Source organism: Phocoena phocoena, chromosome 5, assembly GCF_963924675.1.
Source record: "Phocoena phocoena chromosome 5, mPhoPho1.1, whole genome shotgun sequence".
In the NCBI taxonomy this organism is placed as follows: domain Eukaryota; kingdom Metazoa; phylum Chordata; class Mammalia; order Artiodactyla; family Phocoenidae; genus Phocoena; species Phocoena phocoena.
In genome coordinates this window covers 126,237,293-126,263,958 of record NC_089223.1, presented here as the reverse complement: position 1 = coordinate 126,263,958, position 26,666 = coordinate 126,237,293, and the positions used below count along the sequence as shown (strand labels likewise).

General features: G+C 37.6%; 1 protein-coding gene across 1 annotated transcript in view; it reads left to right on the top strand.

Annotated features, from left to right (window-relative positions):
• Positions 1-25,995, top strand: part of SCLT1 (sodium channel and clathrin linker 1) — a 199,433-nt gene extending 173,438 nt beyond the window's left edge. Inside the window, 3 exon segments of the mRNA XM_065877281.1 lie at positions 13,252-13,330; positions 21,848-21,943; positions 25,933-25,995. Of these exon segments, the coding sequence (XP_065733353.1) occupies positions 13,252-13,330; positions 21,848-21,943; positions 25,933-25,995 (238 nt within the window).
• The last annotated feature ends 671 nt before the right edge of the window (positions 25,996-26,666 follow it).

Below are 26,666 nucleotides of genomic sequence, written 5' to 3'. Positions count from 1 at the left end.
GGTTGGACTGTTTCTTAAAAAGTAGTCAGAAAAGGTGAGATTTAAACTGAGGCCCAAATGATAGAAAGAAATCAACTCTATGAAAAAGCCAGGAAAATATTCCAGGCAGATGAAAGAATAGCAAGTACGAAGGTGCGGTGTTAGGGAGCAGACCCATGTGATTAGAGTATAGTGAGTGAGGGGAGAGAATGCTGTCAGGTTGAGGAACTAGGCAAGAATCAGACCATGAGAATCTTGTAGGCTATTTTAAGTAAGCTGTTTGTACTTACTTTAACCAGGATATTTAAGTAAGTCTATTTTAAGTTTAAGTCCAAAGTGCAGCAGTAGGAAATCATTGGAGAATTTTAGACATTAAAAGACCACTTTAGCTATTGTGTGGAAAACAGACTAGAGAAGGGGCAAAAATGGAGTCAGGGAAACCAGATATTAGATTATGACAGTATTCTAGGCAATAGATGATAGTGGCTTAGAACAGAGTGTTGTGGGTGGAGATGGAGAGAAGTGGGTAGTTATGAAATATATTAGGGAGGTGTAGGGTAGAACTCACGATAAGTCAAATCTAGGGGATGAGAAAATGGAAGGAATCTAAGATGACGTCTAAGCTTTGACTCGAGCATCTGGGTAGATGGTGATGATGCCCTTTACTGGGAGGGAGGAAACTTGGGAAGGTATGGATAAGAAGTAGTTGCCATTTTGGACAAGTTGCATTTGAAGTGCTCGTTTGTGTTCCTCCTCAGTCATGGCCTAAATGAGATCACTTAGGGGGAATGTGCAGAAAGGGAAAGAATGAACCTGGGCCTATGACCAAGGGTGCTTGAATATATCTAAAGCTGGCCTGTAACCTGTGGTATTTTTAGTTAACTGAATTAGATTTGAAACCTTAGGATGAATTTCCTTTTTTAGTAGTCAGGTCTTTTGAAGCCACACACGAAGTCAAGGTCACAGTCTTTGCAATTGCTGACCATTTTGCTGCATACTCAGGATTAAATTTTTTTCAGAGAATCTTCACTTTGCCTTTTAGATCTTGATATTATATAATGCCACAGATTTGCTTTACTAACATCTCTTGTAAATGATTGGGCTTAAGGTAAGAGGCAGTGTGATTTAGTTGAGAGAACACTTTGATTAAAAGACTGGGTATGAAGCCCATTTTTTCCTTCAATCATCGCCTGACCTCAGGAACATTAAATAACTTTTCTGAGTCTTAATTTCTTTACCTATAAGATGAGAACAATAACTACTTTGCAATATGAAAGCACTAATAAGATCAGTATTAACATTCATGTGCAGTAGAAAACCCTCTTGGCTGATGTCCACTTCATCGTGGGCAACATGAACCAGTGAAGTTTCTGTACAAAGCATACTGACCAGGGCCCGAGACTTTCTCTGTGCCCTTACCTGGTCAACTTAGACACTCTGCACTTGCTTTACAGTATCAGTGTGATTGTTCCCAAACCAGGTTATGCCAGTTATACCTGTTTTAGAAATAGATAATTTAATTAAATAAACCAGTGATATGTGAGTACAAAAAGAAAGTTATTGTTTCTTTTTAAACTGAATTGTATACTTTGGAGAATTTGCTGTTGAATTAAGTCTGGATAAGCAACTATAAAATAGAGGGAATACTGTAAAAATCTAGAATATTTCTGTATTTGGACTGCTTGCCAAGTGCCTTTAAATTCTTATACCACCTTAATGAAAGCAAAAGTGGAATGGGCTTCCCTGGTGGCGCAGTGGTTGAGAGTCTGCCTGCCAATGCAGGGGACACGGGTTTGTGCCCTGGCCCTGGAAGATCCCACATGCCGCGGAGTGGCTGGGCCCGTGAGCCATGGCCGCTGAGCCTGCGCGTCCGGAGCCTGTGCTCCGCAACGGGAGAGGCCACAACAGTGAGAGGCCCGCGTACCGCAAAAAAAAAAAAAAAAAAAAAAAGTGGAAACGATTATAGATGATAACATTATGGATGTGGTTTGTGTAAGAAAGACATACAACATTGAAACACTCCAATCAGTGTGCTCATACTTTAAAAGAAAAAATTCTTTAAGAACTTTGTATATTCCAGGCAAAAAGCTCAGACAAAATCCTTATCCTTCCTTAGGCCTCAGACCTCTTAAAAGTCTGAGGAAATCTGTAGACCTTCTTCCCAGACTAGGTAAACACACAAGATCTTGTATATAGTTCAGGGTATTTGTGAACGTACTACCTGAAGCCTGTCCGTGGACCACAGAGGAAGGGCTCTTGTGTTAGGTGCTCACCCTTCACCCACTTCCACCTCCAGCTGAAGAATTGGATGACTTCCCAATGTTGATTCTAATATTTTTTTAATAGATACAGCATTAATTATTTTGTTTATAAATTATTTTATAAAATTTTACTTACACAGAACATAGTAAATCAATTATATTTTACAAATAAATTTTAAATTATATTTTGTAGGCATGACTAGGATTTTCTATCACATACACATGAATTAATATAAGTGAACTAAAAATATTTAGGACACTGATGGGCTAAGCAATTCCCAGTGATAGAATAAGGAATTCCTTGTTCTTCTACAGTTACATTGAAATCGGTAGAAGATAATTTTACCTTAAACCTTATGATATGTAATATGTCAGAAATTATAGAGAACCTGGGTACAGTTCCATTTAAATTTTGTAATTAGTATAAAGTACTCTTTAACTGCCATAATGTCATAAAGAAACTGGAAATGTCATCTATCTCTGTACCTTCTGGCAGGATACACTTAAATCATTCCCGATTGGTAAGGATGTTTCTGTTTTTAAAGATTTCCAGTGAAGAGATTATATAGCTTTACTTGGCAAGTGTTTGAGTGTAATACCACTGTGAAACTTTCTAGAAGGTCTTATTTTATGTTTATCCTAAGTTACTAATGACATAGGAAACTCTCAATTATATTCTCTAATAAAGAGACATTTTTCTCATAGATAATACAGAGTCAGATCATCCTCCTGGGTCTTTCTGTTATCCCTGCAATGAAATATCCTGATAGAGAAATAAGGAGCTGCAAAGTACTGACAGGCAGGCTCCAGGAAGGCCTCGGGGGATAGAGTTGGTGAAATCACTTTTCTCTCCACCCTTTAATACATTCTAAACTTTCATTCAGGAGTGAGACTGAAGGAAATGCTTAACTGAAAAATTCTCTTTTCTTAGGCACTTCAAATCGTTTGGAGAAAGTAGTAGACTATAAATAAATCTAAATAAATGTTTAAAAATTTTTATCTAAAGTATGTTTTGTGGTAGATTCCTCAGTAACTGTTGAGCAAATAGCGAATAAAATTTTCTAACTGCTAGGTTTCCTAAACCTGCAAATATTTATTAAATCCCTATGTGTAAAGCCCTGTGGTGTATACTGTGGAAACTAAAAACAATCCCCTTTTTAAAAGTCTCCATTATACTTGGGGGCCTGTGAGTATGTGTGTGTGTGTATAAGTGTATATGTATATAAACACATAGATAAACCACTAATTAGAATTATAGTACAGAATTGTTAAGTCTCCTACATAAAATAAATAATGCTTTGATGCGAGAAGAGAACTGTCTGGATTAAAAGGAACTGGGAAGGAGGCATAGAAAGAAGAGGAACAAGAGTGGAATCTTAAAGAATGGGCAGGATTTTAATGGGAAATCTTCAATAGAGGGTACAGAAAGTGATACAAAATGAACCTAAAGATGATACATCTGTGATTTATTGGTGAGACAGTGAGAGCCTAACTGAAGTAGAAGGCTCCTATTGGAGATAAGGTTGAAAAGATAAATTACACAAAATTTTGGAGGAATTTGAATGCAGTCTCAGGAGCGTGGACTGTTTTGTCTGGTAGCAGAGAGCCACTGGAGATTATTGCTCAAGGAAACAAATTATTAAGCTGGTGCTTTAGAAAGAGAAATACGCTAGTGATGTGTTAGGGGAAACTCCGCCATCAGCTGAGCACTGCTATGTGCACTGGTGGAAGCTTTACAGACAGCTTTTCACTTGATGCTGAGAAGCCCGAGCAGGTGGCTACTGCAGTAAATCTAAAAATTAAGGTATAAGAACTTCAGTTGTGATGGTAACACTGAGTAGTAATGAAGCACAGGGAATTCCCTGGTTAAGGTTCTTCCCTGAAGAATAGGGAATTCAGTGGTTAAGACTTGGTGCTTTCACTGCCGTGGGCTGGGGTTCAATCCCTGGTGAGGAAACTAAGATCCTGCAAGCTGTGCAATGCAGCCAAAAAATGTATATGTGTACATATACACATATAAAGGAAGTGAAAAATGGATGCAAAAAACACTGCAGAGGAAGAATCTATTTAGGGGCAAACCAGATGTTGCATTCAAGAGAAAGTGAGAAACAGAGTTGACTTTAAGGTTTTTAACCTAAGTAGTGAGGGCAGAGATGTCAGTATAAAAACTGAGTAGCAGGATGAGAAGTAGGTTTTCTCTTAGGACTTTAAAAAAAACAGAGAGAGAGAAAAGTAGGTTTGCAAGGGGATGCAAAATGTTTGATGTTAGTCATGTTAAATTTGAATATAGGACTGAACCTTTAGGGAAGAAATCAGAAAGATATAACTTGTCAGGTTTCCAAGTAAATGTGTAAATATTTCTATTCCTTACAGTGCCTAATACACACATTCACACATACATTCTCTTTCACTTATTCATCTAACAAACATTTAGCATTTGCCTGCCATGGTGCACAGTACAGGGGAGTGGTTAAGAGCACAGACATTGGAGCCAAAGGGCCCGGTTTTTCAATTCTGACTCTCCAATTGACAAGCTGTGTGAGTCTAGGCAAGTTACTTAACTTTATTTTTAAATGCCTCTGTCTTTTAGTTTTCTCATATGTAAAATTGGGGATCTCACGGGGTTATCATGAAAGCTAGAAAAGGTAGTTTACATAAAGCATCTGGAACAGTGCTGGGCACCGAGGAAGCACTGGGGGATTGTTCGCTGTTATTACCACTGTCACCAACATCTTCACTGTCTTGACGAATAGCAGTGTTGCTTGCTGTCCAGTGGGGGTGACAGCGGTTGATACACGATAGAACAGATATTTACACAGATAAAAAGTAACTTAGAGGGCTTCTCTGGTGGCGCAGTTGTTGAGAGTCCTCCTGCCGATGCAGGGGACATGGGTTCGTGCCCCAGTCCGGGAAGATCCCACATGACGCAGAGTGGCTGGGCCCATGACCCATGGCTGCTGAGCCTGCGCGTCCGGAGCCTGTGCTCCACAACGGGAGGCCACGACAGTGAGAGGCCCACGTACTGCAAAAAAAAAAAAAAAAAAAAAGTAACTTAAAGTTAATAATTTGTATCTTTGTGATCTTAAATTTTATGGGAAATTATTACTATCTAATAGGAATTATTACTATTATTCAGATAAATTGTCATGGGTAAATGAATAGCTTAGGCATCAAATTATGCAGGAGGTGTTTTCTGAAAAGGTTTTATATAAACTGAGTTTTGGCTAACTTTATAAATACAATCGTTGTATCGTCTTCCTCTCCATAGTACTCAGAGGTTATTTCTCATCAGCACTAATGTGCATAACTTTTACCTTTAGTTACATTCTGCCTAGAAGACGCCACATTAGTCACTTTGCTTTTCTTTGTTATGTCATGTTGAGGAGCAGCAGTAACTTAAACTACACAAGATACTTTAAAGGAAGCATAGTCATTTATCCCGCATTATTATTACCACCAAAATAAAGCTGAGGTCAAACATTAGAGTTTGTCGCGCAATCAGTGATAGATACTCAAGCTTCTCATACTCAGTGACATGTATAGATGAAGCCACTGAGTAGGAATAAGTCGTTTCCCCTTAGTCTGTAAGTTCTGTTGTGGCAACATCCATGTGTTGACCACCGCATGCCTTGCACTTGGCCGTAAAGAATGTTCAGTAGATATTTCTGGAATTGATTTGTAGACATGATTTTTTGTCCTCTTCTATGTATTTATAATAAACTGCTTGCTGATTTTAACAGCTATCCACTCAAATATAGGACACTAGAGGGACTTACCAGGTTTTTAGGTTCACTTGGAAAAAATTCAAGGCTCATAATTGGAAGTGTTGATCTATCGATTTACTTTAGAAGCAGAAGTAAGGTCAAAGGATAAAACCCAATCCTGAATTAACTATTTTAATACTCAGAAATTGATTTGATCTTGTTTAAAGTTATTTTAAAGACTACATTGTATCTGCTTCTAACCTGGGACCCTGGAAATTATCTTTAGCCAAAAGCAATATAATGCTTATATGTTGAACAACACCAACAACAAAGACAACATTTCTGTCTTCTGTGCATAAGATTATTCCAGCTAATAAAGCATAAAAGATATGAATGCATAAAATAAGGCAAATACACAACCAACCAAAACATAAACTTTAATCCTGAATGCGCTACATTGAAATGATGTTGACTGATTAACATTACCTTAAATTTCCGAGAGTTGAGCTCTGCTAAGAAGCACCATATATGAATCTTAAAAATAACAAACACTATATCTGTTTCATATGAATACACTTTCATTTTAATGCCAAGTACTACCTCAAGATACTGATATTAAAGAGACTTTGGCACTTTTAAAATATGTGTATGTGAGTTTTTTGCTTTTTTTATTGTGGTAAAATAAACATAATATAAAATGTACAAGTTTAACCATTATTTAAATTGTGATAAAAAATTTACAGTCTTAATCATTTTATTGGCATCTTTATTGGAGTATAACTGCTTTACAATGATGTGTTAGTTTCTGCTTTACAACAAAGTGAATCAGCTATACATATACATATATCACCATATCCCCTCCCTCTTGTGTCTCCCTCCCACCCTCCTATCCCACCCATCTAGGTGGTCACAAAGCACCGAGCTGATCTCCCTGTGCTATGCGGCTTCTTCCCACTAGCTATCTATTTTACATTTGGTAGTGTATATATGTCCATGCTACTCTCTCACTTCGTCCCAGCTTACCCTTCCCCCTCCCCATGTCCTCAAGTCCATTATCTACGTCTGCCTCTTTATTCCTGTCCCTCCCCTAGGTTCATCAGAACAATATTTTTTTTAGATTCCATATATACGTGTTAGCATACGGTATTTGTTTTTCTGACTTACTTCACTCTGTAGGACAGACTCTAGGTCCATCCCCCTCACTACAGATAACTCAATTTGGTTTCTTTTTATGGCTGAGTAATGTTCCATTGTATATATGTGCCACATCTTCATTATCCATTCATCTGTCAATGGACACTTAGGTTGCTTCCATGCCCTGGCTATTGTAAATAGTGCTGCAATGAACATTGTGGTACATGACTCTTTTTGAATTATGGTTTTCTCAGGGTATATGCCCAGTAGTGGGATTGCTGGGTCATATGGTAGTTCTATTTTTAGTTTTTTAAGGAACCTCCATACTGTTCTCCATAGTGGCTGTATCCATTTACATTCCCACCAACACTGCAAGAGGGATGCCTTTTCTCCACACCCTCTCCAGCATTTATTGTTTGTAGATATTTTGATGATGGCCATTCTGACCGGTGTGGAGCGATACCTCATTGTAGTTTTGATTTGCATTTCTCTAATGATTAGTGATGTTGACCATCCTTTCATGTATTTGTTGGCAATCTGTATATCTTCTTTGGAAAAATGTCTATTTAGGTCTTCTGCCCATTTTTGGATTGGGTTGTTTGTTTTTTTGATACTGAGCTGCCTGAGATGCTTGTGTATTTCGGAGACTGATCCTTTGTCAGTTGCTTCATTTGCAAATATTTTCTCCCATTCTGAGGGTTGTCTTTTCATCTTGTTTATGGCGTCTTTTGCTGTGCAAAAGCTTTGAAGTTTCATTAGGTCCCATTTGTTTATTTTTGTTTTTATGTCCACTTCTCTAGGAGGTGGGTCAAAAAGCATCTTGCTGTGATTTATGTCACAGAGTGTTCTGCTTATGTTTTCCTCTAATAGTTTTACAGTGTCTGGGCTTACATTTACGTCTTTAATTCATTTTGAGTTTATTTTTATGTATGGTGTTAGGGAGTGTTCTAATTTCATTCTTTCACATGTAGCTATCCAGTTTGCCCAGCACCACTTACTGAAGAGGCTGTCTTTTCTTGCCTCCTTTATCAAAGATAAGGTGACTATCTGTGCATGGGTTTATCTCAGGGCTTTCTATCCTGTTCCATTGATCTTATTTCTGTTTTTGTGCCAGTACCATACTATCTTGATTACTCTAGCTTTGTAGTATAGTCGAAAGTCAGGGAGCCTGATTCCTACAGCTATGTTTGTCTTTCTCAAGAATTCTTTGGCTATTTGGGGTCTTTTGTGTTTCTGTAAAATTTGTTAATTTTTTTTTCTAGTTCTGTGAAAAATGCCATTGGTAGTTTGATAGGGATTGCATTCAATCTGTAGATTGCTTTGATTAATAGAGTCATTCTCACAATGTTGATTCTTCCAATCCAAGAACATGATACATTTCTCCATCTGTTTGTATCATCTTTAACTTCTTTCATCAGTGTCTTATAGTTTTCTGCATACAGGTGTTTTGTCTCCTTAGATAGGTTTATTCCTAGGTATTTTATTCTTTTTGTTGCAATGGTAAATGGGAGTGTTTCCTTAATTTCTCTCTCAGATTTTTCATCATTAGTGTATACGAATGCAAGAGATTTCTGTGCATTAATTTTGTATCCTGCTACTTTAACAGATTCATTGATTAGCTCTAGTAGTTTTCTGGTAGCATTTTTAGGATTCTCTATGTATAGTATCATGTCATCTGCAAACAGTGACAGCTTTACTTCTTTTCCAATTTGTATTCCTTTTATTTCTTTTTCTTCTCTGATTGCTGTGGCTAAAACTTCCAAAACTATGTTGAATAATAGTGGTGAGAGTAGGCAACCTTGTCTGGTTCCTGATCTTAGTGGAAATGGTTTCCATTTTTCACCACTGAGAAGGATGTTGGCTGTGGGTTTGTTATATATGGCCTTTATTATGTTGAGATAAGTTCCCTCTATGCCTACTTTCTGGAGAGTTTTTATCATAAATGGGTGCTGAATTTTGTCAAAAGCTTTTTCTGCACCTATTGAAATTTTAGTATGGTTTTTATCCTTCAGTTTGTTAATATGGTGTTTCACATTGATTGATTTGCGTATATTGAAGAATCCTTTCATTCATGGGATAAACCCCACTTGATCATGGTGTATGATCATTTTAATGTGCTGTTGGATTCTGTTTACTAGTATTTTGTTGAGGATTTTTATATCTGCATTCATCAGTGATATTGGTCTGTAATTTGCTTTTTAGGTGACATTTTTGTCTGATTTTGGTATCAGGGTGATGGTGGCCTCATGGAATGAGTTTGGGAGTGTTCCTCCCTCTGCTATATTTTGGAAGAGTTTGAGAAGGATAGGTGTTAGCTCTTCTCTAAGTTTTTGACAGAATTCGCCTGTGAAGCCATCTGATCCTGGGCTTTTGCTTGTTGGAAGATTTTTAATCACAGTTTCAATTTCAGTGCTTGTGATTGTTCTGTTTATATTTTCTCTTTCTTCCTGCTTCAGTCTTGGAAGGTTGTGTTTTTCTAAGAATTTATCCATTTCTTCCAGGTTTTCCATTTTATTGGCATATAGTTGCTTATAGTAATGTCTCATGATCCTTTGTATTTCTGCAGTGTCAGTTGTTACTTCTCCTTTTTCATTTCCAATTCTGTTGATTTGAGTCTTCTCCGTTTTTTTCTTGATGATCTTGCTAATGGTTTATCAATTTTGTTTATCGTCTCAAAGATCCAGCTTTTAGTTTTATTGATCTTTGCTATGGTTTCCTTCATTTCTTTTTCATTTATTTCTATTGTGATCTTTATGATTTCCTTCCTTCTGCTAACTTTGGTGGTTTTTTGTTCTTCTTTCTCTAATTGCTTTAGGTGTAAGGTTAGGTTGTTTTTTTTGAGATTTTTCTTGTTTCTTGGTGTAGGAATGTATTGCTATAAACTTCCCTCTTAGAACTGATTTGCTGCATCCCAGAGGTTTTGGGTCATTTTCATTGTCAGGTGTTTTCATTGTCATTTGTTTCTAGGTACTTTTTGATTTCCTCTTTGATTTCTTCAGTGGTCTCTTGGTTATTTAGTAGCATATTATTTAGCCTCCATATATTTGTATTTTTTACAGTTTTTTTCCTGTAATTGATATTTACTCTCATAGCATTGTGGTCGGAAGAGATACTTGATACAATTTCAGTTTTCTTCAATTTACCAAGGCTTTATTTGTGACCTAAGATATGATCTATCCTGAAGAATGGTCCGTGAGAACTTGAGAAGAAAGTGTGTTCTGTTGTTTTTGGATAGAACGTCCTATAAATATCAATTAAGTCCATCTTTTTTAATGTGTCATTTAAAGCTTGTGTTTCCTTATTGATTTTCATTTTGGTTGATCTGTCCATTGTTGAATGTGAGGTGTTAAAGTCCCCTACTATTATTGTGCTACTGTCGATTTCCCCTTTTATGACTGTTAGCATTTGCCTTATATATTGGGGTGCTCCTGTGTTGGGTGCATGAATATTTACAATTGTTATATATTCTTCTTGCATTGATCCCTTAATCATTATGTAGGGTCCTTCTTCTTCTCTTGTTATAGTCTTCATTTTAAAGTCTAGTTTTGTCTGATATGAGAATTGCTACTGCAGCTTTCTTTTGATTTCCATTTGCATGGAATATCTTTTTCCATACCCTACTTTCAGTATGTATGTGTCCCTAGGCCTGAAGTGGGTCCCTTGTAGACAGCATATATACGGGTCTTGTTTTAATATCCTTTTGGGCAGTCTGTGTCTTTTGATTGGAGCATTTAATCCATTTACATTTAAGGTAGTTCTCAATATGTATGTTCCCATTACCATTTTCTTAATTGTTTTGAGTTTGTTATTGTAGGTCTTTCCTTGTCTTGTTTTTCCTGCCTAGAGAAGTTCCTTTAGCATTTGTTGTAAAGCTGGTTTGGTGGTGCTGAACTCTCTTAAATTTTGCTTGGCTGTAAAGGTTTTAATTTCTCCGTCAAATCTGAATGAGATCCTTGCTGGGTAGAGTAATCTTGGTTGTAGGTTTTTCCCTTTTATCACTTTAAATATGTCCTGCCACTCCCTTCTGGCTTGCAGAGTTTCTGGTGAAAGATCAGCTGTTAACCTTACAGAGATTCCCTTGTATGTTATTTGTTGCTTTTCCCTTGCTTCTTTTAGTATTTTTTCTTTGTACTTTATTTTTGATAGTTTGATTGTTATGTGTCTTCTTGTGTTTCTCCTTGGATTTATCCTGTATGGGACTCTCTGCACTTCCTGGACTTGACTGACTATCTCCTTTCCCATGTTAGGGAAGTTTTCAACTATAATCTCTTGAAATATTTTCTCAGTCCCTTTCTTTTTCTCTTCTTCTTCTGGGATTCCTATAATTCGAATGTTGTTGCATTTAATGTTTTCCCAGAGGTCTCTGGGACTGTCCTCAATTCTTTTCATTCTTTATTCTGTACTCCAGTTGCTATTTCCAGTATTTTGTCTCACCTGTCACTTATCTGTTCTTCTGCCTCAGTTATTCTACTATTGAACCTTCTAGAGAATTTTTAATTTCATTTGTTGTGTTGTTCATCATTGTTTTTTGCTCTTTAGTTCTTATAGGTCCTTGTTAAACGTTTTTTATATTTTCTCCATTCCATTTCCAAGATTTTGGATCATCTTCACCATCATTACTCAATTCTTTTTCAGGTAGACTGCTTATTTTCTCTTCATTTGTTTCGTCTGGTGGGTTTTTACCTTGCTCCTTTATCTGCTGCATATTTCTTTGTCTTCTCATTTTGCTTAACTTACTCTGTTTGTGGTCTTCTTTTCGCAGGCTGCAGGTTCGTAGTTCCCGTTGTTTTTAGTGTCTGCCCCCAGTGGGTAAGGTTGTTTCAGTGGGTTGTGTAGGCTTCCTGGTGGAGGGGACTGGTGCCTGTTTTCCCATGGGTGGGGCTGGATCTTGTCTTTGTGGTGGGCAGGGCTGCGTCTGGTGGTGTGTTTGGGGTGTCTGTGAACTTATTATGATTTTAGTCAGCCTCTCTGCCAATGGGTGCGGTTGTGTTCCTGTCTTGCTAGTTGATTGGCATGTGGCGTCCAGCACTGGAGCTTGCTGGTTGTTGGGTGGAGCTGGGTCTTAGCGTTGAGACAGAGATCTCTCAGAGAGCTCTTGCAGATTGATATTACGTGGGGCCAGGAGGTCTCTGGTGGTCCAGTGTCCTGAACTCAGCTCTCCCACCTTAGAAGCTCAGGCCTCACACTAGGCCAGAGCACCAATACCCTGTCAGCCGCAGGGCTGCCACGGAAATAGATCTTCTCTCAAGAGCCAACTCTTTTTGACAGATTTGTCAGTTCTCTAGATGAATTCATTTGTGATCTCCTGACGTTACCGAGCCTGCTTGGTTTTGCCTGACAGGTAGCAACCAGAACACTGAGTTTTCGAGGTTTGCAACAAACAGAGGGCTTATTCAGTAAGCAGCCAAGCGACAGGATAACCAGTCTCAGATTTGCCTCCCTGAAGACAAGGGGCTCAAGCTATTTTGGGAATAAAGAATAAAAAAATACAGCAGTCTGAGGTGTGGTGAGTGTGAGGCACACAGGGATTGGAGAAAGGTGCAGAAGTTGTCCTTCTGCACAGGCATAACTAAGCTCAAGTGGTGTGTTCTTGAGGGGTCCTCAATGCCCTCTTGCTGCAAATGCAAAACAGGCTTCCCAGGGGTAGAATACTTTGGTCCTTGCCAGCCAAGAGATGGCTTTTTATCATGCAGAATATTTCTCTGTTGTTATTATTATTGCTGTCTTCTTTTTCGTTTAGCAGTTTGTTACAGGTTATGATAAAAGATACACATGAACATCAAATGGACGAGATGCATAGGGCCAGGCATGGGAGAGGGGTACGGAGCATCTTTACCCTCTCCAGGCCCAAAGCTCTGCCCAAATTTCCACGTGTTCACCCACCTGGAAGTTTTCCATTCACTTTAAGTGAACAGTTCAATAATGCTAAGTATTTTCACACTATTGTACAACCAATGTCCAGAATATATATGAATTTTATAAAGAAATGAGTCATTTCAGATATGGTCTATTAAGAAGCAACTTTTATTTTGCACACAAGATATTTTTGTTCAAAACATGAACATGTATCTCACTAATAAAGATTCGATTTTGTTAAATTTTTGAACAGCTATATTAATGGCTTTTTCTTCCATTCTTTTTTTTTTTTTCCTTCCTTGTCTCTTGATTAATAGGAGTGAGCTGAGTCGACAGAAACTTCATACCCAAGAGCTGCTTTCTCAGCTGGAAATGGCAAATGAAAAGGTAGTTGAGGTAAGATAATGACCCTCCTGGGAAGTGCTTTCTGCTGCAGGTTGATCCACACGTTATAGAATTTTACCTGAACCCAGTCCAAATTAATTCTCAACTTGGAAATACCATATGGATGTGAGTATTTCTTGTAGAAATCATACATAACCCTAAAAGTGCACACTTAATATAATATGAATAAAAGCTTTGAAAGCTTGTGATTCATCATATTTAAATGACAAAGATAGAGCTCTTATTTCAGTTTCACCAGTATACCTTGTGCTTTTTCAGAATTGTTAGGATCCCCTTTATTTCTGTGCATGTCTAAGACTTTTTTTTAACCCAATTCCTCTAATTTTTTTTTTAACATCTTTATTGGAGTATAATTGCTTTACATTTTTGTGTTAGTTTCTGCTATATAACAGACTGAATCAGCTATACATATACCTATATCCCCATATCCCCTCCTTCTTGCATCTCCCTCCCACCCTCCTATCCCACCCATCTAGGTGGTCACAAAGCACTGAGCTGGTCTCCCTGTGCTGTGCGGCTGCTTCCTACTTGCTATCTGTTTTACATTTGGTAGTGTATATCTGTCAGTGCCACTCTCTCATTTCATCCCAGCTTACCCTTCCCCCTCCCCATATCCTCAACTCCATTCTCTTCATCTGTGTCTTTATTCCTGTCCCTCCCCTAGGTTCATCAGAACCAATTTTTTTTTTAGAATCCATATATACGTTTTAGCATACGGTATTTGTTTCTCTCTTTCTGACTTACTTCACTCTGTAGGACAGACTCTAAATTCATCCACCTCACTACAAATAACTCAATTTTGTTTCTTTTTATGACTGAGTAATATTCCATTGTATATATGTGCCACATCTTCATTATCCATTCATCTGTCGATGGACACTTAGGTTGCTTCCATGCCCTGGCTATTGTAAATAGTGCTGCAATGAACATTGTGGTACATGACTCTTTTTGAATTATGGTTTTCTCAGGGTATATGCCCAGTAGTGGGATTGCTGGGTCATATGATAGTTCTGTTTTTAGTTTTTTAAGGAACCTCCATACTGTTCTCCATAGTGGCTATATCCATTTACATTCCCACCAACACTGCAAGAGGGTTTCCTTTTCTCTACACCCTCTCCAGCATTTATTGTTTGTAGATATTTTGATGATGGCCATTCTGACCAGTGTGAGGTGATACCACATTTTAGTTTTGATTTGCATTTCTCTAATGATTAGTGCTGTTGACCATCCTTTCATGTATTTGCTGGCAATCTGTATATCTTCTTTGTTAAAATGTCTATTTAGGTTTTCTGCCCATTTTTGGATTTGGTTGTTTGTTTTTTTGATACTGAGCTGTGTGAGCTGCTTGTGTATTTTGGAGACTGATCCTTTGTCAGTTGCTTCATTTGCAAATATTTTCTCCCATTCTGAGGGTTGTCTTTTCATCTTGTTTATGGCTTCCTTTGCTGTGCAAAAGCTTTTAAGTTTCATTAGGTCCCATTTGTTTATTTTTGTTTTTATGTCCATTTCTCTAGGAGATGGGTCAAAAAAGATCTTGCTGTGATTTATGTCACAGAGTGTTCTGCTTATGTTTTCCTCTAATAGTTTTACAGTGTCTGGGCTTACATTTACGTCTTTAATTCATTTTGAGTTTATTTTTATGGATGGTGTTAGGGAGTGTTCTAATTTCATTCTTTTACGTGTAGCTGTCCAGTTTGCCCAGCACCACTTACTGAAGAGGCTGTCTTTTCTTGCCTCCTTTATCAAAGATAGGTGACCATCTGTGCATGGGTTTATCTCTGGGCTTTCTATCCTGTTCCATTGATCTATATTTCTGTTTATGTGCCGGTACCATACTGTCTTGATTACTGTAGATTTGTAGTATAGTCTACTATAGTCTATAATATAGTCTGTAGTATAGTCTATAGTCAGCGTGATTCCTCCAGCTCCGTTTGTCTTTCTCAAGGTTGCTTTGGCTCTTTGGGGTCTTTTGTGTTTCCATAAAATTTGTGAAATTTTTTGTTCTAATTCTGTGAAAAATGCCATTGGTAGTTTGATAGGGATTGCATTCAGTCAGTAGCTTGCTTTGGATAGTACAGTCATTTTCACAATGTTGATTCTTCCAATCCAAGAACATGGTATATCTCTCCATCTGTTTGTATCATCTTTAATTTCTTTCATCAGTATCTTATACTTTGCTGCATACAGGTGTTTTGTCTCCTTAGATAGGTTTATTCCTAAGTATTTTATTCTTTTTGTTGCAGTGGTAAATGGGAGTATTTCCTTATTTTTCCTTCAGATTTTTCCTCATTAGTGTATAGGAATGCAAGAGATTTCTGTGCATTAATTTTGTATCCTGCTACGTTACCAGATTCATTGAGTAGCTCTAGTAGTTTTCTGGTAGCATCTTTAGGATTCTCTATGTATAGGATCCTGTCATCTGCAAACAGTGACAGTTTTACTTCTTCTTCTCCAATTTGGATTCCTTTTATTGCTTTTTCTTATCTGATTGCTATGGCTAAAACTTCCAAAACTGTGTTGAATAATAGTGGTGAGAGTGGGCAACTTTGTCTTGTTCCTAATGTTAGTGGAAATGCTTTCAGTTTTTCACCATTGAGGACGATGTTGGCTGTGGGTTTTTCATATATGGCCTTTATTATGTTGAGATAAGTTCCCTCTATGCCTACTTTCTGGAGAGTTTTTATCATGAATGGGTGTTGAATTGTCTCAAAAGCTTTCTCTGCATCTATTGAGATGATAATATAGTTTTTATCCTTCTGTTAATGTGGTTTATCACATTGAATGATTTGTGTGTATTGAAGAATCCTTTCATTCATGGGATAAACCCCACTTGATCATGGTGTATGATCCTTTCAATGCGCTGTTGGATTTTGTTTGCTAGTATTTTGTTGAGGATTTTAATTTCTGTGTTCATCAGTGCTACTGGCCTGGAGTTTTCTTTTTTTGTGACATCTTTCTCTGGTTTTGGTATCAGGGTGATGATGGCCTCATGGGATGAGTTTGGGAGTGTTCCTCCCTCTGCTATATTTTGGAAGAGTTTGAGAAGGATAGGTGTTAGCTCTTTTCTAAGTGTTTGACAGAATTCGCCTGTGAAGCCATCTGATCCTGGGCTTTTGTTTGTTGGAAGATTTTTAATCACAGTTTCAATTTCAGTGCTTGTGATTGTTGTTTATATTTTCTCTTTCTTCCTGCTTCAGTCTTGGAAGGTTGTGTTTTTCTAAGAATTTGTCCATTTCTTCCAGGTTTTCCATTTTATTGGCATAGAGTTGTTTGTAGTAATGTCTCATGATCCTTTGTATTTCTGCAGTGTCAGTTGTTACTTCTCCTTTTTCATTTCTAATTCTGTTGATTTGAGTCTTCTCCTTTTTTTTTCTTTATGAGTCTGGCTAATGGTTTATCAATTTTGTTTTTCTTCTCAAAGAAACGGCTTTTAGTTTTATTGATCTTTGCTCTGGTTTCCTTCATTTCTTTTTCATTTATTTCTATTCTGATCTTTATGATTTCCTTCCTTCTGCTAAGTTTGGGGGGGTTTCTTGTTCTTCTTTCTCTAATTGCTTTAGGTGTAAGGTTAGGTTGGTTTTTTGATTTTTTTTTTTTTTGTTTCTTGAGGTAGGATTGTGTTGCTATAAGCTTCCCTCTTGGGACTGCTTTTGCTGCATCCCATAGGTTTTGGGTCATCATGTTTTCATTGTCATTTGTTTCTAGGTATTTTTTGATTTCCTCTTTGATTTTTTCAGTGATCTCTTGGTTATTTAGTAGCGTATTGTTTATCCTCCATATGTTTGTATTTTTTGCAGTTTTCTTCCTGAAATTGATATTTAGTGTTATTGCATTGTGGTTGGAAAAGATACTTGATACAATTTCAATTTTCTTCAATTTACCAAGGCTTGATTTGTGACCCAGGATATGGTCTATCCTGGAGAATGGTCCATGAGCACTTGAGAAGAAAGTGTGTTCTGTTGTTTTTGGATGGAATGTCCTATAAATATCAATTAAGTCCAACTTTTTTTTTTTTTTTTTTTCGGTACGCGGGCCTCTCACTGCTGCGGCCCCTCCCGTTGCGGAGCACAGGCTCCAGACGCGCAGGCCCAGCGGCCATGGCTCACGGACCCAGCCGCTCCGCGGCATGTGAGATCCTCCCGGACCGGAGCACGAACCCGTGTCCCCTGCATCGGCAGGCGGACTCTCAACCACTGCGCCACCAGGGAAGCCCAAGTCCAACTTTTTTAATGTGTCATTTAAAACTTCTGTTTCCTTATTGATTTTCATTTTCATTGTTCATTCCATTGGTGAATGTGAGGTGTTAAAGTCCCCTACTATTATTTTGCTACTGTTGATTTCCCCTTTTATGGCTGTTAGCATATGCCTTATGTATTGGGGTACTTCTATGTTGGGTACATAAATATTTCCAAATGTTATATCTTCTTCTTGGATTGATCCCTTAATCATATGTAGGGTCCTTCTTTTTCTCTTGTTATAGTCTTTATTTTAAAGTCTTTTTTTGTCTGATATGAGAATTGCTACTGCAGCTTTCTTTTGATTTCCATTTGCATGGAATATCTTTTTCTGTCCCCTCACTTTCAGTCTGTATGTGTCCCTAGGTCTGAAGTGGGTCTCTTGTAGACAGCATATATATGGGTCTTGTTTTAGTATCCTTTTGGGCAGTCTGTGTTTTGATTGGAGCACTTAATCCATTTACATTTAAGGTAGTCCTCAATATCATTGTTCCTATTACCATTTTCTTAATTGTTTTGGGTTTGTTATTGTAGGTCTTTTCCTTGTCTTGTTTTTCCTGCCTAGAGAAGTTCCTTTAACATTTGTTGTAAAGCTTGTTTAGTGGTGCTGAATTCTCTTAGCTTTTTCTTGTCTGTAATGTTTTCAATTTCTCCATCAAATCTGAATGAGCTCCTTGCTAGGTAGAGTAATCTTGGATGTAGGTTTTTCTCTTTCATAACTTTAAATATGTCCTGACACTCCCTTCTGGCTTGCAGAGTTTCTGCTGAATGATCAGGTGTTAAGGTTATAGCATTTCCCTTGTATGTTATTTGTTGCTTTTCCTTTGCTTCTTTAATATTTGTTCTTTGTATTTAATTTTTGATAGTTTGATTAATATGTGTCTTGTTGTGTTTCTTCATGGATTTATCCTGTTTGGGACTCTGCACTTCCTGGACTTGATTGACTGTTTCCTTTCCCATATTAGGGAAGTTTTTAACTATAATCTCTTGAAATATTTTCTCAGTCCTTTTTTTTTCCTCTTCTTCTTATGGGAGCCCTATAAATCGAATGTTGTTTCTTTTAATGTTGTCCCAGAGGTCTCTGAGTCTGTCCTCAATTCTTTGCATTCTTTTTTGTTTATTCTGCTCTGCAGTAGTTATTTCCTCTCTTTTATCTTTCAGGTCACTAATCTGTCCTGCCTCAGTTATTCTGCTATTGATTCCTTCTAGAGAATTTTTAATTTCATTTATTGTGTTGTTCATCATTGTTTTTTGCTCTTTAGTTCTTCTAGGTCCTTGTTAAATGTTTCCTGTATTTTCTCCATTCTATTTCCAAGATTTTAGATCATCTTCACTATCATTACTCTGAATTCTTTTTCAGGTAGACTGCCTATTTCCTCTTCATTTGTTTGGTCTGGTGGGTTTTTACCTTGCTCCTTCATCTGCTGCATATTTCTCTGTCTTCTCATTTTGCTTAACTTACTGTTTGGGGTCTCTTTTTTACCGGCTGCAGGTTCGTAGTTCCCGTTATTTTTGGTGTATGCCCCCAGTGATTAAGGTTGGTTCAGTGGGTTGTGTAGGCTTCCTGGTGGAGGGGACTGGTGCCTATGTTCTGGTGGGTTGGGCTGGATCTTGTCTTTCTGGTGGGCAGGGCCTCGTCCAGTGGTGTGTTTTGGTGTATCTGTGAACTTACTATGATTTTAGGCAGCCTCTCTGCTAATGGATGGGGTTGTGTACTGTCTTACTAGTTTTTTGGCATGCCATGTCCAGCACTGGAGCTTGCTGGTTGTTGAGTGGAGCTTGGTCTTAGCATTGAGGCAGAGATCTCTGGGAGAGCTCTTGCCGCTTGATATGACATGGGGCTGGGAGGTCTCTGGTGGTCCAATATCCTGCACTCGGCTCTCCCACCTCAGTAGCTCAGGCCTGACATCCGGCCAGAGCACCAAGACCCTATCAGCCACATGGCCAGGTACATGGGGATTTTCCTGCCTTTTTGGAAGTCTAATTTCTTCTGCCAGCATTCAGTAGGTGTTCTGTGGGAATTTTTCCACATGTAGATGTATTTTTGGTGTATTTGTAGGGAGGAAGGTGATCTCCACGTCTTACTCCACCATCATCTTGAAGATCCTCCTCCATTTTTGTTTTAGTCCATCACAAAAGACATGTAGAAAATACTTTTTCCTACTGGGATATATTAAAACATTCCTTTAGATTAATGCTTTAGAACTAAATATAGCAAGGGTTTATCATTTTTTTCCTTTGAAGAAAAAAATTTAAACAATTTCCAGATTATTATTAGAACTTTCTAGAACTCTAGTTCTTTGTTTGATGAGCAAACTTCGAAGGTATTTGTTGGAATTTCATTAACAGGCTGTATGGTCCACTAGGTCTCTGTGGCCTTCTATAGGAGCCATAGTGAAGTCATTACACTTCAGTTTTATAGCATTGTAAATTGACATGAGCCATTTAGAAAACAATTAAACAGTAACCTTTCAAAAACTCTTTGATGTGCTCCCACTTCCAGGAATCTGTCCTAAGGAAATAATTTTAAATTTGAAAAACTTTAAAGGGAAATATTCAACACAGCAATGTTAATTATTTTGGAAGCTCAAAAGCAACTAAAATGATCAATTAAAAAAGAACAGTTGCATATATTATGTTTTATCTAAGCTGTACTGTGCCTTAACCATTATGGTAGCAGCATAGTAAAATGTATATATAGTCTGATTATAACTATGAAAATGATTATTATAGATGATGGCAGTTTTTCCTCAGGTTTTCTCTAGTGTTAATGATGTGTCTCTTAAATTTAAGACTACGTATTTAAACATCTTGGTAAATTGGAAAAGCCAATATAGTTCTCTTCATACAATTTAATTTTGCTTTTGGGCACACTAAGAAATAGAATTAAGCACATTTTAGCAGGATACTGTTAGTTCAGTATTTTGTATTACTAGGCATGACATTCATTCTTATCACTTGTATGTTATGACATGGGAAGTACCTAGTTCAAAGAACTGTATAACAGTTTTACATGTGCAAAAACTTTTTTTTTAGGCTTGTTTGTATGGAGAAGGCTAATACATTTTTTAATTGATAGATTCTTTTAACTTGTCTGCATGACACCATGTTGTGACAGATTTATATTCATGATGCCTATGTAGTTGCCTGAGGCTGCTCTAACAAAGTAATACAGACTGGGGTGGCTTAACCAACAGAAACTTACTGTCTCGCAGTTCTGGAAGCCAGTAGTCCAAAATCAAGAAGACAGCAGAATTGGTTCCTTCTGAGGGAGAATCTTTTCCAGGCCTCCTTCCTAGCTTCTGGTGGCCTCAGGCATTCCCTGTCTTGTTGATAATGTTCTCCCTGTGTCTTCATGTGTTCTTCCCTTTGTGCATGTCTGTCTCTATGTCCAAATTTCCCCTTTTTATGAAGTCACCAGTCATACTGGATATGGACCCACCCTAATGACTTCAACTTAATCATCAACAAAGACCCTATTTCCAAATAAGGTCACATTCATAAGTACTAGGGGGTTGGGGCTTCAACATCTTTTTTTTAGGGACATAATGCAACCCATACCAATGCCTTAATAATGCTATTGACCCTAATACCTTCTGGAGAATACCTTCTGGAGTATACACATGTATTGGGAAACATGTAGACTGATTTCTTCCCCTTTTAAATAATACCGTAAGCATATAAATCATTTAAGATAAGTCTAGCTCTGTAAAAATCAGGATTTCTAGAATGAACATTTTCTGTTTCTTGACCTTAATAATGCGTAGACTATGTCACAGTTCCCCTGGAAGCTTGTCTAGCACAGTGGTTCTAAATGCGCTAGCAGACAGCATCGACACCACCCAAGAACTTGATAGAAGTGCAGATTCTCAGGACCATCCCACCCCTACTGATGCTCTGGTTGTGAGGCTCAGGTCTGTGTTCTCACACTCTCTGGGTGATTCCAAAGTAGTGATATAGGATCTCAAGGTTAACAAATCACAAACTGAAAGCCTTGGTCTTAACTTCAGATTCGCTTTGCTTTTAGATTTAATTCACTTTCTTTGGTGGCATGTGGTGGAGGGTCAGGGGAGGGGAACCAGTTTAGTCATAATGTAAAACCAGCTTTGAACCTTGAAGTTCATGACTTGAAAAATGTAAATTTGGAGATATATTATCTTTGCATTTTGTAAGTGGTAAAATGATGTCCAGATTTTTCATTGACTATTCCATAAAACATCTCCGTGCCACATATGGATTTCTAACTTGTTTGTCTTATATTTACCCTTAATAGAATGAAAAGTTGATTGTAGAGCATCAAGAAAAATCCAACAGACTTCAGAAACGACTAAGTGAGGCGGAACAGAGAGCTGCTTCAGCCTCCCAGCAGGTAGGGAGCTTCCTCGTTATCCCTGGATAACAATAGTCTGAGTAGAGTGGAGATAAGAAAAGCTCCTTAGAAGTTTCCAGAGAACTAGTAGTTTTATTTTTATTTGATTAAACTACTTAAAATTAGTCTCTTTAATGTTTAAGGTTGAAAAAGTAAACTTCAGAAACAGAAATAAACATCGGTCTCCGCCATTTGACACCTAAATCTGGAACTGCACTGTCCAATATGATAGCTGCTAGCCACAGGCAGCTGTTTAAATTAAAATTAAATAAAATTAAAATTGAAATCTTCAGTCACACTATTCAGATTTCAAATGCTCAAAAGTCACATGTAGCCATGTCATATTGGACAGCGTAATATAGAACAACTCTGTCACCCCAGTAAGTTCTGTTGAACAGCACTGCTCTAGCATTATGTTCTGTCTAAAACTAGGCAGGTATTCATTGACAGATTCGGAAGTAAATGACATGCTTTGAATGTAGTGTTTCAAATTGCAGTGTTTTTATTGCAGTTTTTAAATGGAAAAAAATTACCTAGCTTATAGGTTTAACTTCATTTAATGGACATTTGTATATGACCATATAAATCTAAAATACCATATAAAAGTCGTCCAATGGGAAATAGAGTAAAAAGTGCAGAACATCAATGAAATTATAAGGGGCAATTACTCCTAATGCACACGTATCACATAAATGAAATGGGCCATTTGTTCTAAAGTAGGAGCAGTAGTCTCTCCTGTTAGGATCAAAATGAAAAGAGTTTAGTGATTATAAAGATAGGCTTGAAACAGACTGTTTAGATAGATAGAGAAAAACAAACCGAGTTACTGTATTAATAATTATATAATATTTGGTACTGTTTCAATCAAAATCAACAGTATTCTTAGATTTTATTACAGCAGTGACTAACTCTAAATACTGAATTCAGTTTGTGTTCATGATGTTTATAGATTTTTTTTTGAAATCTACTTGTGGTATGAACATGGCATAGCACTTAAAGAAAATCCAATCATAATTTGCCCTTCAATTTTCCTGCCTCTTGAAAGTAATTATAGTTTTACCATGTAAGTTTAACTTCTTATGAAATTATGGATTACTGGATGAATTAATTAATTATTCAAGAATTCATTTAGATTATAAGGTAACAGGAGCCAAGGTGTATGGGACGGTATCATGAGAGGAGGTATTTTGGAGTCAGGCAGATAGCCTGGTGCCATTAAGTAGCCATGTGACTTCGGGCAATTTCATCTTCTCTAAGCCTCAGTTCCTTCATGTTTAACGTAGGATAATAACACCTCCCCAGTAGAGTTATTGAAATATCAAAGTAATTAGCACATACAAAGCACTTAGCATAGTCATTAAGTGGTAAATAAGATACTTATATGTAGAAATTAAATTTCTATATCACAGTCTTTAAAGGTTCAAGTTTACCTTTTTCAAGGACTGTGGTAAAGAAAATGCCTACCTGAAATCAACTACCCGCACAAGGGTACAGTTACAGAACCTTAACGATATAATCCAGTTGACTTCTAGTTGTCTCCTTCCTGACAGAATTAAACCTAAACAGTCCAACAAAGATGTTTCTCCTGTTATTTAAACTCCCTAATGGCAGAGGTTACACCATTCCCCTTGTGAGCCTTCTTTTTAATGTTTGTCGGTAACCACTTCACAGATTTTTCCCTAAGTTTTTTTCCTTCCATTCTGTTCTCATTTGAAGATGGAAAGTAATCATTCAGCATTTTCCCCATACACAAAAAGGAATTTATTCCCTGGAGTTAATTTTTTTTTCTATTTTAAATGTGTCCAAGTCATAAACTTTTTTATAAGACATATATTCAGTCTTTTTTAATCTTTATCTTTGCCTTCTCTGAATCCTTTCTAATTTTCCCATTTTCTTCCAAAAACTGGAAACTCCTGTTAAAAATGATATCCTGGGAAGGGCTTGATATTTAATGAAGTAAAGGCGTTTAAACAGAAATCCCCAACCCCTGGAACCGGGCCACACAGCAGGAGGTGAGCAGCAGGCGAGCGAGTGAAGCTTCACCTGCTGCTCCCCATTGCTCCCCACCACTCCCCGTCGCCCCCCGTCGCTCCCCATCGCTCCCCATCGCTCTCCGTCGCTTCCCGTCACTCCCCATCGCTCCCTGTTGCTTGCCGTCGCTCTCCGTCGCTCCCCGTCGCTCCCCGTCGCTCCCCGTCGCTCCCCACCGCTCCCCGTCGCTCCCATCGCTCCCCGTCACTTCCCATCGCTCCCCATCGTTCCCCACCACTCCCCATCGCTCCCCATTGCTGGCAGTACCACCTGAACCACCACCCGCCCTCCCCCAATCCGTGGAAAAACTGTCTTCTACAAAACCAGCCCCTGGTGCCAAAACGGTTAAAGACCGCTGCATGAAAAGATGAATATTGGCTCTCACATGTCATTCTTACCAGTGCAGCCAAGCATCATGTCATTGCTTCAGCACAAGCCCTGCAGTGTAGTCATTCAGTCACGCTCGAAATGTGCTGTTCTGATTAACTTTTTCTATATCTTCTTCATCCATCTCTGGACAACAGTTAGATGTTCCAAGTGTATCATTCTAAACTATTGAATGCCACACTGTGTTCTTTTGACGGGATGGGATTTTAAAAAATCAGTGAAGCCCTTCTCTGCAGGACACAAAACCTAGAAACTATGAAAAGAAATTAATAAATGTGACTATTTAAATTTCAGATTTCTGCAGAGAAAAGTCGTAAAGTCAGTGACAAAAGAGAAAAATATTTGCAAGACATATGACAAAAGGCTTGTATCCTAAACACACATAGAGTGGCTAATCAACAAAAAAAAAGGGCTGCAGTACAATAAAGTGAATAAAGGATAAAAGACAGATGGCTTTTAAACATTTTTTTTAAATGCCCAGCTCCTCCTCACCCAAAAGGCAAATAGAGACTTAAACTGTAATCACATATTATTTTTCACCTGTCAGGTTGTGAAGGTTGATAATGCATTGTGCTGGCACTTGCACACATCACTGACATGAGTGGGTATTGGTACAACCTCTTTGGCACCCAACTTGGCAGTATCTCTCAACAGTTGTAAACCTAACCTGGGACCTAGCAGTTCTAAGAATTTATTCTGCAGGTAGTGTACTTGCACCTGGGCAAGTCTGTGCAAGGAAGCACGTAAAAAGACTAATTGCAGCATTGCCTATAATTCTAAAAGATGAAAGACCATCTAAATGCCCATCAATAGGAAACCAGTTAAACTATGGAATAACCATACACGGGAAATTCTGCAGCTGTTAAGAGGAATAAAGTAGATTTAATGTGGAGCTATTTCTAAGGTAGATCATTTAGCAGGAGAAAAATATGAAAAGTGTGTATAGTACTTTATCATTTTTTAAATAAAAAAGGGTGAGGAAATATGTGCATGTATTCTCACTTAGAATATTTCAAGAAATATACTTAGAAGCTGGAAATAGTGGTTTTGCCTGGAAAGAGGGATGTGGAATGAAGGACAGAGATGGGAAGACTTCCTTTATGCTGTATACTCTTTTGTACTGTTAGATATCTTTTACCATGTGTCTGTATTATCAATTCCAATTTAATATTTAAAGATTATTTTCTTATTAGACTTACTGTGATCTGTCATCATCTTTTTATTACCAGCCCTGCATTGTGCTGGCTCACACTTAGTTTGTGTTCTAGCCTCTTTCCTGATTAACTTTTATCTAGATGTTTTTCATTCGTTTGTAAAATATGTTTTGGAATGCTCAGTGTATTACTGAGCTATGGAATGCCATATTTGACATGCATATCTCTAGGGTAATACAGGCATTTTAAAGTCTCAAGAGTAAAAGAGAAATGAACACAAAAAGCGACCTCTAACAAGACCCTTTACAATAAGATTATTTTCAATAATTGTAAGTTGTGATGCATTATACTTTGTATTAGTCTAAGATTTTTCCACAGAAAAAGTAGCTACTTACTCATTGTTTATTTCAATTGCAGCTCAGTGCGATTACAGTACAGAGAAGAAAAGCAGCCTCCATGATGAATCTGGAAAATATTTAAAAATATTCATAGTTTACTCACAGAACTTTATACTTGGGAAAGCTGTTGGACTAGAAGTTTATTAAAATGGTAAAACCTGCATAGAATGGTTAAGGCTTGTGTCGTTTTGCATAAGCATTTTCCATTCTGTTTTGAGGGTTATTGGAAAACAGAGCAGCTTCCTGTAAGTAAAGAAAAGGTAATCCTATATTGAGCTTCAGTAGAGAATAAAGCCAGCTGGGAAGAACTCATTGCCTTCATCAACGTGTCTATTTTTTAATTCCTCCTTTTTCCCTTGGAAGAGCGTAACAGTTTTCAAACTATGCTAATCATGAGAAAGAGTTTTAAGAAATTGCTTGAATTTTAATATTTCAGGTTCCAGAATTTGAGAATTTTGCATCTGTTACTCGTAACTCATTTTTAAAGTTCCCAAGTATCCGTTTTATTATTAACTCACATGTAATAAATTATGCACTTTCTAAAATGATGCTGTCATGTATTTTATTTTATTTATTTTTTAATTATAAATTTATTTATTTTTTATTTATTTGGTTGCATTGGGTCTTCGTTGCTGCACGCAGGCTTTCTCTAGTTGCAGCTAGCGAGGGCTACTCTGCCGTGCGCAGGCTTCTCGTTGCAGTGGCTTCTCTTGTTGCGGAGCATGGGCTCTAGGCGCACGGGCTTCAGCAGTT